This window comes from Chaetodon auriga, chromosome 1, assembly GCF_051107435.1.
Source record: "Chaetodon auriga isolate fChaAug3 chromosome 1, fChaAug3.hap1, whole genome shotgun sequence".
NCBI classification, from domain to species: Eukaryota; Metazoa; Chordata; class Actinopteri; order Chaetodontiformes; family Chaetodontidae; genus Chaetodon; species Chaetodon auriga.
In genome coordinates, this window is record NC_135074.1 from 22,429,589 (window position 1) to 22,445,514 (window position 15,926).

Consider the following 15,926-nt stretch of genomic DNA (forward strand, 5'->3'; position numbering starts at 1 on the left):
TGCTTCTTTAACATCAAGGGATGTATGGAGTAAAGCATACCAAATGATGTTAGGTCTTCTTTAATGTCTGCATTATCGTACCTCCAGGTCCATCCACTTCCTCCCAATGACCTACATATTGCTGACTTTGTGTTATTTAGCAAATCAGAATGTCTGCTTGGTTAAACATATGTGTCACACATAATAATCTTCAAGTAATCTTTTTAGTGTTTTGGAGAACTCTGGACCTGTGCCTGTGTGGCTGATGGCATGTGTCAAACGGGCATCCTCCTGCCATCTCTTCTTCAGTCCTTCATCAGCATGGCGCCAGCCTACGTGAGCATGCTCTGAGACTGTAGTCAGCAATTTCCCTTAATTACAATGCTATGCTCCAGTCATGTTTTTGCGACTCCTGAAAACAGTGATCCAGAGGAGCCAAACACATCTGCGCATCAGAGAAACTGAACACAACAGCAAATGTGTGATTGCGTTTGTGAGACAAACAATATTTCTTATGCCTCACTTCCTCTTTGATTAGGAAACATTTGAGCTAATGCCAGAACATTTCACTGTAAAATCCCCAAAGAAGATTAGCATTTGTCCTTAATTATCTTGGCTTCTGTAATTACATACATTTAAATCTCTGATCAGCTCGTTCTGAAAGGGAAAGATGTGCAGCAGTGCCTTCTGACATCTGCGCTCCAGGCAGCTGCAGAGGACAGATCGGTATATTAGCAAGCCTTACTGGGTTAAGAAAAAATGGTGAGGACCTTTATCCACACTTTTTTCTCACAGTGATTGCATCGTTATTTGCTCATAAGTCATAGATAAACCTGTGAGTAAATAATGTATTATGTATGTGTATATGCTGGTCTGTCTTTGCGTGTGCTGATCCATGAATTTGTGATCAGGTTAGACATATAATGAATCATGGATGTGGGTGGATGTGCCAGACCTAATGCTTAAAGATACAGCTGTGTTGTTTTGCATCTAAATGAAAGCAGGCTTCCTCTACAAGAAGAACCTGATGAGACATGTGTATCTTCTTTCGTGTGTTTGCTCTTCTGAGGCTTATTGTACATACAGTACGTGTTTCTCGGCTGCTCGCTTTGTAAAGACAAGCTTTTCATCTTTTTGCCTGTCGTTTTGTCCAAAAATATAAGCTGACAGACAGAACACATTACCAAATGGGTATAACTCAAAACTGTAGTCGCACTATGGCTTTTTTTTTAAAAATAAATGTGTAAAAGTTTCAGCAGTGGTGAGAGCTGGTTGCAGCGCTGATTTGGCAGACCATTTCAACAGATGCCATGGACATGCTCTGGGAGTGCTCCCAACTTGCCCCTCTTCACCTGCAGACAGTAATGGTAATGTTAGCTACAAAACCAGTGTTCTGTTTTCTCCCCTCGGCACTCCACTTGCTAACAGCTCTGATTTGTCAAAACCCATTTCTGAGGCTATTGTTTATCTAAGCACACAGTAACGGCGAGGCTTTATTAATTGGCACAGGAGCGTTCAAACAGATTGTTTCGAGTCTACTGTGATTTCCTGTTCCCAGCGAAGAGATTCCAAATTTAATATCTTGAATATAAACATAATGTTTTCGGCCACACTTTATATCAAGGTACACAATTAGAGGCTTATTAGCAAGCATATTAGTAGCATAATGGCTCTTTATTAGTCATTATAAAGAGTTTATTAATGCCTTATTCTCGGGGTTCAGATTAGTCAGGGTTTGGGATTGTAGTCCATGTATGACAGCTTCCTCAATTAATATCATTAAGTAGTAATAAGGAGGTTGTTGAGGGAAAACGAATGAATGGCCTGGCAGTTGTAGAATGCGGTCATTCAGAAAGAGGGATGGATAAGTACTTTATAATGATTAATAGTAACCAATATGATCCTAAATGCACGCTAAGCAGCTTGTTAATGGTGAATATGTGTACCTTCATAAAAAATGGGAAGTTTTTATATTATAGCTGGGAAGAATATACAGTATATTATAATGGGAAGGAGGGCATTTTAGTGTAAATCCTTCACATATCTATTTCTTTATATTTATTTGATTGTTTTGCAACAATTGGCCAATCTGCCACGTAAATGAGCTGTAAAATGGAACTGCTCAGTATAAAGAGACATTGATCACTGCTTTGAGAAAGGTGTGAACTGCTGAACTGTTGGCTATTACATTTTATACATTGATTCCTGTTGTTTCATAATTTATTTACAGTGCTTTATTGTTTAAGACTTCCTTTAGGCTTTTGACCAATCATTAATGCATTCACTTTCTTTTTACGCAGCTCCATAAATGTGTTTATATCGTAACACCACGACTCATAACAGGCATCCCTGACTTTCTGTTGTGTCCACCGTTATGTCTTCATTTTGTTGGCTGTGTTGGTATTGAGTCTTACAAGTTTAACTCAGCCTGACAGAGTCTGAGCACAACTGTGATCTCGCAAGCGTGCAGTGTATTGACAGCTTGGTTTCAAATTCCATCTTGGGTGCAAAGCAGCCAACTAGAACAGGACAGATATGGTCTAGTGAGCCAAAATCCCATCTAGATTTGGTGACGATTATTCCCGTAAGTTCACTGAGGTGGGCGTTTGTGTTTGTTTTGTTCTTTAGAAAGAGAGCTCACAATGTATAAAACACTGTGCAGGAAAGTTTTATGTTGCATACTTTTGTCCTGTATTATTTTGGAATCACTGCTATTTATATTCTGCTGTTTGTTTGGGTATCTGTGTTATGGAAAGTGGCCAGTGAAAAAAACAAGGAAAAAGTGAGAAAAGGAGAGAAGGAATAACATATGACAGTCACAACATCATAAACATGCAGCTCAGCCTCCTGCCTGCTGCTCAAAGACTCCTTTTGCATTGGTTTACGTAACAGCAGCATTGCCGTTTTCAAAGTGGTGAAAGTAGCTGGATATGTCAAATTACGTGTTTATACAAAAACGAGACTGAAAGATGAAAAGAGTGATGCACAACCTATGAAAGCTAAAAGCACCAGGACTTCCTTTCAGCTGTCATTTGCACTTAAGGACAGTTCAGCCTTGTATTGATTTATTGCATCAGTGGAAACTTCAAGCTGAAATGGATTTTTTTCCGAGTCGCAGGGCTTCCTAATGCAGTGGGAAAGTTGTCCGTCATTATGACAATAAACCAAGTCTTGTGCTGAACTCTTACTTGGGCTTTGTTTCAAATATTGGAAGTTTTGATCTGAGGAAACATGGTCCACAAGGCTGAAATGAAGTGCTTTCTTTGACATTTGCCAATCAGCTGATGAATGCTAGTTCAAACTGACACCAAGTCAGCTTTAATAATCCCATGACTCCTCTATGTGAACCTCCAAAAACAAAACGTGATGGGCCATGCTGTGCTGCACCGACACTTTAACGATCCTGTTTCAGAGCTCAATGTAAGCAAAACTGATACAAAACAAACAGCAACATGAAAACCGCCTGGAAAGATGAACAGCAGAGATTTATGCAAAGACAACATGAAATAAAAACTAGGAAAAAACAAGTTGGTGACATTATACCACCATTACCTTTAGCTCTGTACCCTGCATAATATTGTTTTCTCTGCAGGCATGTGTTAAACTGAGCGCAGCTTGGAATGAAGATTATCACACAGTGTTGCGTCTAGTGGAAATAACATGTGACAGTTGAGGAATGCTGTTGCATTGCTAAAAGATTACAACATTGTTGTTTAGCAGGGAAACAAAAGAGCCTGAAAGACTCGCCAAATAGAAATCGACTGTTGCATTTCAGCTTATTTTGTTGTTTTACAGACTTTGGTCTCTGTGGCCAGGAGGCTTGTGCAGTCCTCTGGAGACAATGGGTTTCTCTTGAACTGTTGATGGTGCACCTCATTACTGTAGCCTGGTACCTCTCTGAGGACTGATTAAGGATTAAGCACATTTGAAAGTGCCAGCACGTAGTACATACTGCATCCTCCTTGTTTCATTATCCATGCACAGCTCCTTCATCTATAGCTTACTGTATATGAATGCAGAACACCACTGTGCCTGCCAGGATCCATCAAAAAAAAAAAAAAAAAAGTCCCACAATCTGAGTCTTCTCTGCACACCAGTCCGCCGCTGGTGCAGCGACAACCATTTCATCTTTCTCTTTCTCAAATGTTAATAGGTAGAATTAGAAAAAAAAAAGCCTCACAAAATTCAAATCTTTCATGTGACTGCTGGCCAGACTTTTTTTTTTTTTTAACCCTCTGATGACTTTCAGCCTCAGAGCAGCAGAGGAGAGATGATAAAGCAAGTATGCAGAAAGATGTGGCACCTCTAAAATCTCTATGTGTGCATGTATCAGTAACGAGACGTAGGCTGGTAGTTATTTCCCAAAGAATTAACCCAACTGCTGCCTTCTTGAGCAACAGCTTTGCCAGTCCCGCAGATGTTGCTGCCCAGTAAGACAAACAGTTGAAATCACACATTATGACCAGTGTACTTTCATTGTTTTCACAGCAACCACAAACTCAATCTTTTGTTTGTTTCTCTGTTTGTTTATTGTTCATGGAGCTCATCCTCTCACTGACAAGTCGTCCATGATCGAGCCCTCGAGTCTCTGTCCTACTGCTGAGTCACGAGCTCATAGATGCAAGTTTTTTTTCAGGGGGCGGGGGCTGTTAGACTGGGTTGTAAATTGCATATTCCTCTGACTTTGATTAATTCTGCAAGCTTGCTCACTGTTCTTGTATCTCTTCCAGTGGTTAGTTGTTAATGGTCTGTTGATGATGCCACATCTGTTGCTTTTTGTTGTGTGCCAGGTCATTGTCTGAGCTTTAAAAGGCCATTTATTGGTAAATTCAGACATTTCTGTGCAGTAAAATCATTGAGAGCTATTTGAACAAACAACAAATCAAACTGAGTGTGAGGATGTGTGCTGCATTTTTGTATTTACAGCATTTTAAAATCAGAAAATCATTTTGCAGGAGGAGCAACAATTAAAAAAAACATTTATTATATGTTGGCGGGTGCATTGTTGCATCATTGTTGATCTAACCATTGAAAAATAAAGAAAGGGGGATAATCATTTATTGGCATTGTTCACTGGAGGGCCAACATTGCACGCTGGAAGTACAGGCCTGTATTGATTCACTTTGTTTTGTTTGTTTACGTCTTTCATGTTATATATTTAAGATATAAAACTGTTTGAAGATTGACTGAGCGAGTTTGGACTAACAGATTTACAGCAGCTTTTGTTAACACTCAAGCAAATACATGTTTTCTTATTTTGCACCAAAAGAATACAGATGATAACAGATTGATGGATTAAACACACACACACACACACACACACACACACACACACACACACACACAAAATAAACAGTGATCTTCAAATCTATTGTTTAATTAAACTACCGTTGTTAATACAAATCAGTTTGGTCAGAGTTGTTGAATTTAAATTGTGTTAATCATACTGAAGTGGGTTTGTTATTATTTGTCTGTTTTATTAGATTTCATATCAGCTCAAATAGTCTGGCGCTATGCCGTGGTGTGCATGCCTCTTTTCACCTGGGGCAGTATTAGATGGTTTGAGGTCAGATTTACTCTGAATTAAGTTTGCCATGTATGTATTTGTATTGTTATGAACAGCAGATTAAAAAAAAAAAAAAATGATGTTTCAGTTTTGATGTAAACTATGAAAAAGAAACTTTTGTTAAGCAACACAAAGTAAGAACTTTTTTTTGAGTATTTGGTAGAAGTAACTTTGGCAGTGATTTGAGCCTTTTTGTGCAGTCAGTGTTTAAAGTTGGTCCCTCTGGACTTTGACATTTTATCACATGCATCCTTGCAAATTTAGTCCGCTCAGTCATCGCACCAATCAGATCCTCTGTTTAATGGAAGTCTTTACATAGGCCGGCTCACTCGTGCACTCACTCCTTTTCTAAAGCCATCCTGGTGTTCGGATGTAGTTGTCTCAGCCGAAGGTCTTCAGCGCTCTCTCCCCATTTCGGAAATCTGTCAGTGTCTGCCTCAAGCCATCGTTCTCTCTAATCTCTCAGTCCCTGATACTAAAAAGCACACCTGCCCGGTGATGCTGCCATCGCTACGTTCTGAGAAGAAGATTGTGTTAAATGCATGACGGGTTCAGCTTGGTTTCTGTCAGATAGTGCTACGCATTACGGCTGTAGAGCGGAATCTTTCATTTCATCAGACTGCAGGATCTTCTTTCCTCACTCCTTAATGCAATTCGTGTCCTCTTGCACACTCGCACTGTTTACACACCAAGAATAATCCACAGATGTGAGAGTAACGCCTTGGTTTTTAGTGAAAGGGTTGTCACATGTGTGAGGTAATTTACTGATTGTTGTTTATCCAGAAGAAGTTTGGAGCCAAAGAAGTATAGTTTCACTTTTCTCACTTTCTAAATGTACTCTGGTGAACTTTTGGCTAATTTAACAAATTATTTAATACCCTCTCCCAAATCCAGCACAGACTCAAGTTTAACATCTGATATGCCCACTCTTTTGTAATAACTAATAGATGTTCAGCTCGTCTGTAAGTCCAGCCAATTTAATCATCCTCTTGTGCAACCGTTCCCCATCTCAAAGACTGGCTCTCGAGGGGATTTTGAAACACTCAACTCACTTTGGATGAATCCTGTTTCCAAACACACAAACATTATTGACCAAAAACATTTCACACATTTTATTTCTTTTGCACATTCTGAATTGAAGCTTCAACACCACCAAAGCATCAGTTTATCAAGATAACATAGTTATTTTTCAGTTTATTAAAGGGACTGTTTATCTGAATAACACTTACTTCACCACTCACCTCTAGTGGTACCTGACCATGCAGATAATACTGGTCATATACTGCCACTATCCTGGTATAATGGATGGAATTTTGTTTGTACTGTGCAAAACATTGAAAACATTCTGTTCAATAAAATCAACAGCACCTTCATTTTCTCATTAGACATATGCAGTAGTTGACAAATCCAGCTTGTGAGGTGCATCTCTGCCACCATCATATTGCAGCAGGTTTTGATCCATTCAAATATTTGAAAATGTCAAGGCAAAGCTAAAAAAGGAAGTGAAAACTGGACTTCATCAGGTGGCTACAAACACGACTCCAGATAGATGCTAATGGTGCTTGGTGTCTGGTGGATGGGTACATATGCAGTTTGCTAAAATGTTTGCTTATCAGGCGATAATATGTCAGTGAAAGTGAAATATAGTTTCTGAATGCACTGCCATCCGTTTGATGTACATAATACTGATGTACACGAGCTCTGTTGCAGTTACTGCAGTGCTTTGGACTGTGATATAAAGAAAATCCTGCATGAAGTGTATGCACTGCTGCATCAAAGTTACTCTCTGTTTCACATGATAGCAGGTTACCGACAAATATTATGCTTCCCCATTTGTTATGGTCTGTCCCTCTTTGATAGCTTCAGTGATGAGAGTCCCAAAATCACAGGAGAGTTTTGATCAAAGACTCAGCTCTGCCTTTTGAAAAACCGAATCCTGTGGCAGTGATGAGTGTAAAAATGGCGGTCTGTGTCTCTGTCTCCCTCAGGTGAGCACCTGCGTGTCTGTCCTCAGGGATACACCTGCTGCACATCCGAGATGGAGGACAAACTCAACCAGCAGAGCAAACTGGAGTTCGAGAACTTGGTGGAGAGGAGCAGCCACACTATAAGGACTACATTTGTCTCGAGGCATAAAAAGTTTGACGGTAAGCTATATTGATTTTATCCATTTAACATGCAAAGGATGATAGCCTGGACACTTGCAGTAAAACCTTGATTCCAAAAGCAACATGTTTCAACAAGTTCTGACAAGAGCAACTAAAGACTGGGAAAGTAGTGGAATGCTCCAAAAACACCTGTTTGGAACATTCCACAGGTAAACAGGTTCATTGGTAACAGGTGATAGTATCATGATTGGGTATATGAAAGGGGCATCCTGGAAAGGCTCAGTCATTCACAAGCAAGGATGGAGGGAGGTTCACCGCTTTGTGAACACATGATTGTATAAAGGATATTAATACATACTACATGGACTCAGGAACACTTTGTAAAACCATGAGTAAACAGCTCATTTGCATTTTTGGTGTTGTAAATATATTCCAGACAAGCACTGTCAAACTTGTAAACACAGACTACTGATGAAACGCTTAATAATTACTCTGACCCTTATTAAGACTTTTTAAGATACTGTATGGGCAAGTTGGTTTTGAAGATAGATTTTGACATTTGAGACTAAAACGTCTCCGTTTCATACATTATGACCTTCTTCTTCTTCAGTACATTTTTGGGGGATTGTTTTTTTCTCTTGCCTCGCACCAGCTCCCTTATGAGATCTAGTCTGTCTAACTAGCCATTATTGCTGCTGTTCCATCCTCACAGACATAGAGTGCATGCTTTTTTGACTGACTGATGGAGCATTGCTCCGTGTGTTTGTGCTTTGAGCCACTCGTCCTGAAGGAGCCACTGTGAATTTACTCACATACAGACACGACAAGACGGCGTTAATGTGGCTTTGTGGTGAAAAATGTTATCGCCATTCTCTGTGCTTGAATGCATACCTGTCTGTGAAGTCAGTGCACTGCACCACTTTTAGGACCCCAGGTGGTGCAGTGGTAGATCAAGGTGCTACAGCGTCATCATGCCACTTATACTGCTTGGCAGGCAGACAGACAGACAGACAGACAGATCTTTATATATCTCCATGAGGACATTTCAGTGCCACAGCAGCAGAGATATGTCATGGAATAGCAAAGGAGTAATAAATAAGGAATAGATAAAGAATACAATAAATTGAAATGAATAAACCTTGGACACAGTCAGGAAAATGTGTGAGATACATGGTCAGTGCTATGCATCACAGTATTAGTATTCGATACGGTCTCCCTCCTCATAATGAATCTTCTGCCGAATTTCAACGTTTTTTCCTGTAAACCAGAAGTCTTCCTTGACAGTCAATAGCACCGGATTGGACGCACACACTGTTTAAAGAAAGAACAGTGAATTGCAGTCATGACCCTTTGTAACTGAATGATCTATGAGCCTTTTCTCTCAGATTTCTGCAATTCTGCAAAAGTAATATCTATGTGCAAGTGGGAGAAGGAATGCAGATCCTTCAACACACGACACTAATGAATCTTGAGTAGACATTTTTGTGGTCCTTGGCAAACCGCATATCTAAAATCCTTTTTTTTTCCCCTCTTTATGTGATATCAAGTGTGATATACACTGAAAACTGCGTGCCGGCACCAGAAAGGCTAGAAAGAGGAGAGATGTACGTTTCACCTGGCCAAAAACCATCAAGAATAGTTCCTTTCAAATTTGTCACTGCTGAGTGTTAAATGATCCATCTGTCAGGTTGGCAGTCATCTGAGGACAATGCCTTCATGTCCCTGGAACTGCATTAGAAAAGGAATTCAATTATTACTGTTGTAATTGGCAAGATTAGTTTACTGGTATTATTTTTAAACATGGGCTGAAAGGCTCAGAAGAGATGGCTTTCGATGCTTGAGTGAAGAATCTAGATAATACAGCACATCCTCTCCAAGTGTAAATGAATATATGAATGTGAGCAGTTTGAATGACTAGCAGCAGTGTTTTTACAACATTCATTCACTTATATAGTAAACTGTGAACTACGTATGTCAGAAGCATTGGCTTCCTGTTGGCCCCTGAATAAATTAGAAATATTTAGATGCACATCTCATTCTTATGGATGCAAGGGTATCAGAGATGTCCTGCACTGATCGTATGGATTGGTATCGGCTAAAATATAGTAGTTAAGGTTCCTATTATTTCTTTACTCAACTCTTCTTTGTTTTGTCCACATCAGCCTGCTAGCGGTGCAGTGGTGCTGTCCTTTACCACAGCATTTCCAGGACATGGCCAGGACTCCCTTGAAAAAGACATTTTGAGAGCGTGTGAGCCTGAAAAATCTTTTGTAACAGCTTTTCATTTTTAGCCGACGCTGACCATTATTTTGTGAATAACTTGATGGCAGGCCAGAATTAAACTTGTCAGTTGTTTGGTTAAATTGCTGTCTGCAGCCGGTGTCTGTGCCGGGCAAAATATTGTTTCTGTGGTTCCCTCAACTTCAACAGAATGATACTTCGTCTCTCTACCTGATTGGATCACGTCACTTTCAGGAGTCACACTCTCCATATCAACAATTAATTAATGTCATTAATTAATCTTATAAATGTAATGCTTTTGAAAACGGACGTTCAGTTTTTGGATCAAGTCGCTCATAGAAATAAGATGTGCCAGATTAAGTAGCTTACAACTATTATGTCAGTGTGTCAGATATATATTCGACCAATTTTTAGGTAAATAAAAGTATTTGGTTGGTTTATTAGATTAATACTTGGGCTTGGATCAGTTTCACAGGCCAAACACAACATGGCAACACTTTATATGATGGTAAACATATATTATTATTATTCTTATTATTATTATTATGATGTTGATAACCTAACTGTAACCCTTAATAACTCCCTGTTCTATAATGACTAATAAAGAGCCAATATGCTACTAACATACATGCTAATAAGCAGCTAGTTATTGATTATTACGTGTACCTTCATATAAAGTGTGCCCTCCCGAAAGGTTTTGATAAAAAACACTCTGTATTAGTATTAAGAGCAATTCTTAACTGTTGTGTGACCAATGCTTGTTTACTTCTGATTAGATTTTTTCCACTGCCTTCCACCTAATTATAACAATATGACACTATTGATTTCCTTAAGCAATCCCAGTGGAATCCTCACTTTACCACCCAGACGAGATTTAGTCTATTTAGAGCTGAGGAAGTTAATTTAAAGGTTATGCTTTGAAAGGCCCTATTATGCTCTGGGGAAAAAGTGCTTTTTCACAATATAGTGCCGTAAATGATGGGTGCACTGGAGAACTCAGGATTCTTCAGAAAATGCAAAGAAAATGCACACCGTCTTTTGCATTTCTGAAAGAATGTGTGGGAGTTTTGTTCTGGGTTCTCATTTCAACCCATATTCTTCAAGTTCTAAAGTCATGATTCTGTATGTTTTCTTGCTTACTTGAACTAAGCTGGAATGAACACAGAAGAAAACTGTAAACTATAGAGTCCATGAAAAAATAAGGATCTGACCTTCAGATGTACAAGACACTCAAGAGCCACCAGTTGTAAGGCTCCTCCGAGAAAAGGATGTAATACACAGGAGCTGGTGGAACAGGTTCAGCTCGACTTTTGTCAAACTTTTAATTGGTAGCCATAGGTTACGCAAGCGTTGCGTGATTGTTTGAAATGTACAGTAAAATGCTGTAAAGACTGGTGTACGTGATAGCGCCAGTCCAAAGACGACACCTCTAGAACAGTGTCCATATATCTGTGGCGTTTTATAGGTGACACAAATCACTTATGCAATTCCATCTTCTGCACACGCCCATGTCACCAGGCCACTCAACATCACATTCCTTCTCCTTGTGTTCAGCTCCATCCACCTCATGGGGTTTGAATCATCCCTCATCAATTTTACATGCCCTCATTTCTGTCCCTAGTTATTTATAGGGCCCTATTATGAAAACCTTAACTTACTTTTTGATTACTGACTGCTTCCCCTGGAGGCCTGTGGGTTTTGATGCATTATCGAGCAGTCCTGAAACCATAAATGACTGTTGCAGACTAGAATTAAGGTTTGGATGTTCTGAATGTCCAAGCGTCTGGCCGGGGAATCTTTTTCCCCTCACCTCACAGTGTGCCTTTTATTCTCCCAGAGTCTTGGCCATTTGAGTCACTGCATGGAGAAAGAAATTCACAACCAACTTTGCAACTCTGCATTTCTGTGGCTCAGTATGGTTACACTCCCAACAGGTTTGTTTTATTAGTCTCTGAAAGCATTAATGTTCTCTGCGGTCACCCAGTAGGTGCTCTGAGGTAACTTCAATTAAGGACAAGAAATGAGATGAATATGTGCAATATTAATGCATGTGAGAGATAAAGCTGGAGAGAGAGCTGCAGAGAGAAAGAGTGAGTGACACTGGATGTGTGAAAGAGGCATAGGGGAGAGAGAGTTGCATCACATCTGTTAAAGATTAATTGCAGTAGATGAACCATGATAAAAGGTGCCTCATGCTCATTCAGGTGAGTGTGATTGAAACCGCTGTACAGAGTGGTTTGTGACCACAGGATCTGTCATGTTTTTTTCTTTATAACATCTCTTTGATTTCTGGTCTTGTATATTTGAAATGTCTCTATTTTACCGACAGTTCAATCAGTCATTGTCATCAGTCTCAAACACTGCTATGGATAGAACTCAATCTGTTCCCCACATGAATCATTTACTTCCCTGGAAATGTCGATTACAAATCCAGAGTGGTAGTATGATGCAGAAAAGGGGTAACCTCAAGTATTTGTGATGCTTCCATTATTGATTTGGTGGTACTAGACCCATACACTGCTCACAGGGTTAGTTGGCAAACAACTGCAGCTGGGAGCTAATGGCTAACACTGGTGAACAGACATCATGCTAGTCAATCACAAGTGCTCTCCAAGATAGCAGGCTTGCTAGAGTAGGTCAATCACTAACTGGACACTGAATTAAAGAGAGTTTACTCCAGAGTTTTCGCATCATTCACTCCTGTCTCATAACTGTCTGCAAACAATGCTTTTTTCGTGGAGCAGTTTGTACTCTGGTGGAGGAGGGTTACATAAGGGTTCATGGTGCAACACAGCTAATAAGCTATGATCGATTCCTTTGTTTTACTGTCCAGCTCCCCATTGCCTCAAAGGTCAGCACAGTGAAGACAGTTTGCTATTTATATTATAAAAATGTGTGTTTCAGATTTCACAAAGTTGAGCTCAGGGCAGTAGACTTGCACAGATTTCCTTGGCTCATGTTAGTAAATGTGCTTATTGTGGCACTAACATTGAAATGATGTTTTAAATGCTGGTGTGACTGAGGCTTATCAAGTGTACCTTTATTATAAATGAGAGCATATGCGCAGAAAAGTATTATTAGTATTTTGTCATTTTTGTAGTGTTAGTGCCTAAAATCTAAATTACCCTCATTCCAGAAGACATCCAATAAAGTTTCATCTTAATTTCCTGCACAAATCAATTGATGTGATTGATGTGAAATACTTACTTAACCTGCTAAAATAAGACTTCCACCTTAAATTTCCCCTTACATAGCTTTGAGGTATTGAAAAAGAGTTCTCTGCTTCATAACAATTTAATACGTCTATCATTTTGTTCCTGTGCTTTGCTTGAAGCTACAATGTTTCAACTTACATTGAGAGAAATAATAGAATATGCCATTGTTTATGGCTACACCATTATATCAATTGGGATTTCTGTTTCAGCATTTTATACATTCCCGCAATTCAGCAGTATATTTAGAGTCTTTTAAAACTACCAGTAGGCCCTGTTGGAGTTTAAGAGGTTAATTGGCAGAGTTTGACTTAGTTTTATCTGCAGTATAGGCCTCTCTATTAGTCATTTGTTTTTGTTGTATGGTAGATGCTCATTAGATTCAGTTTGGTTGATGCCTTTCTGTAGAGACCTCGGCAAGAGATTAGTGTGTGTGGTTGGTTGACTGAAGTCTGGGTTGAGCAGCAGCCTTGGTTGACTGAGTTCTTTGATCCTGCCCCAGTAGAGCTTCTCTGCTCAACGCTGAGAGTTTGCAGTGCCCCTCATTCACTTCAACGATCCCTATTCATACCGACTTAAACCTAGACTGACTGGAACACAACACCCTATTCTCTCTAATCTGTGCTCTCGACAAATTCACAAGCCCCTAGTGGACTGTGCAAGCCAGCAACCACACAGGGTAAAAACACGACTCCAGCGAGTGCATTTCACAGATGTATTCTTTATCTGTAACACTTTATTTCAAGGTGAATGCCTCAGAAATGGCAAATTTTGTCGTATTAGGTTTTAATGGAAAATAAAAGAATCCATCTTTCTTCTGTCAGATTGAGGCAAGCAGGAACAACTGACACAGCTCTTCCAGGGCTCATTATTAAATTATGTCTCCATGGTTTTTACATTAATTGTTTAGTGCATTAAAGTTGTTTGTGCAGCACAGAATACTAAGTTAAGAATGTGAAGAATAAGCACCAAGCACATTTCTTATGCATGAAAAGGCAGTAAATGGGACCTAAAATATTTTACTCATCATAGTCAACACATCAGTCCCGTGCATGATGCTGTGGCCTCTTTCAAGCAAAGAGAGGAAAAAACAAAGCTTTGATGGGAAATCAGAGAGTGATGAATCACATGAATCTGCTTCAAAATCGACCCCATTAAAAACAACAGAGGAGAAGATGATCTGTGCACCAACATGCTGTAACGTATTATCTCAACAGTAATGTCTCATAGACGAACGGACAACCGTTTCCCTTCCATTTCAGCTCATTTTCTCCACATGAAGAAGTAATTGTTGCCGATCTTTTGTTTATCTAGTTGATGAATCGTCAAATGCTTTTGATCCTTCATATCCAATCAACAAACCCCTGCAACTTCAGTGTTGTGAGCACTGCTTCTTGGTGCATTAAGCAAGGTAATATTGCCATGTTTGTTTTAAGCCAAGAGTCCCTCAAATAAGGACTAATGAAGCACTAAAATTAACTGAATGTAAATTGGTGTGCAATATAATTAAGTAATGGAACAAGGTTTCCAATTATGAGGTCTTGAAAATCAGAATTTGGGCATCTGTAAGAGATGAATGGATGTATTTGTGGGCCCATTCATAAGATAAAACTATTCCATTCAAAATGCTTTCACTCTAAATGGAACTATAAACTGTGCAGTAGATGCCCAGGTCTATTATGCTGTGTAGACAGGCCTGATGAAAAGTTGCTTTCAAAATAAATAAAACAATAATTAGCCTTGAAGCAGGATATTTTACCAATAACTTGACAAGATTGATTGCTTTTGTGTCAGACTGACAAGGTAAATATATGCCTATTTTCCACAACGCTTTAATTGTGGACGATCCACCAGTATCCACATACTGGTGGATCGTCCTTTCATTATAGCATGCCTTTATGGGTTCCTCTTAAAGAAAACCTTTCATTATGAACGACTATGCTTGTGCCGCCTTACCGCTGCTGGTTTTTGTTTAAGGAATATGACTTTCAGAATGTACATTTATTGATGCCGAATCTTAACAGCAAAACTTTTTCATCCTGAGGTTGATCGCATTCAAGCCTATGGTTTCATCTGAGTGCTAAATGTTCTGACTATATAAAACCTTTGGTGATCTACGAACTTCCCCAGACATCACCGACTCAGTCTTACATGTATTATTTATGTTTGACATTCATTGAAGTACTTACCAAGTAAAAATTTGAAAATGCCCACAATTCATAGCTGACATCAAGTGGTTACATCAAAACAGGATCTCAGAGGTCCTCATTAAACTTTACTCGCCCCAGTTCAGCTCTGAAGTTATGAACTGGAATTATAATTACCCGCCTTGTCATAACAAGTGTTATAATCCTTTTAAGAAAGATATGTTCACTTCAAATTTTGATAGATCATCCGTAATACCCTCTATCTAACACGTTATGTCTGTTTTGCTTCTAGAAACTTGAATGATACCTTGAACATGTTTAATTAACCCGTGCACACACTCTGTTCTGGACTGAGTGCTGAGTTTGTGGACTGATTTGTAATTCCCATTATCCTTTGTGCATAATATAATAGCCAACATTATTAATTTATACTATGAATAAATTGAATAAAGAGGTTACACTTGATACACAGTGCAAGATTTGGCCATGTTTAGACATTAAGGTTGAAAGTTTAGCTGCTGTAGTCAGCTGGACACTAATTTGGCAGAGGTAATCTTGCTAAATTCATTGGGGCCTGTGAGCTCTGGCACTGATTAGTCAACAATGTGGAGAGTATCTTGGTATGTAATTAATACAAATTAATTTCTAAGATAAACAAGGTGAAAAGTATTAG

At 39.2% G+C, this 15,926-nt stretch overlaps 1 protein-coding gene across 2 annotated transcripts in view; it reads left to right on the top strand.

Moving 5' to 3' along the window:
- The window catches only part of LOC143320502 (glypican-6-like), a 142,455-nt gene that overhangs the window by 22,777 nt on the left and 103,752 nt on the right, over positions 1-15,926 (top strand). For both annotated transcript variants that reach the window (XM_076730217.1, XM_076730227.1), the window contains exon 2: positions 7,534-7,692. In XM_076730217.1, coding sequence (XP_076586332.1) covers positions 7,534-7,692 — 159 coding nt within the window. The remainder of the gene's footprint in view (positions 1-7,533; positions 7,693-15,926) is intronic.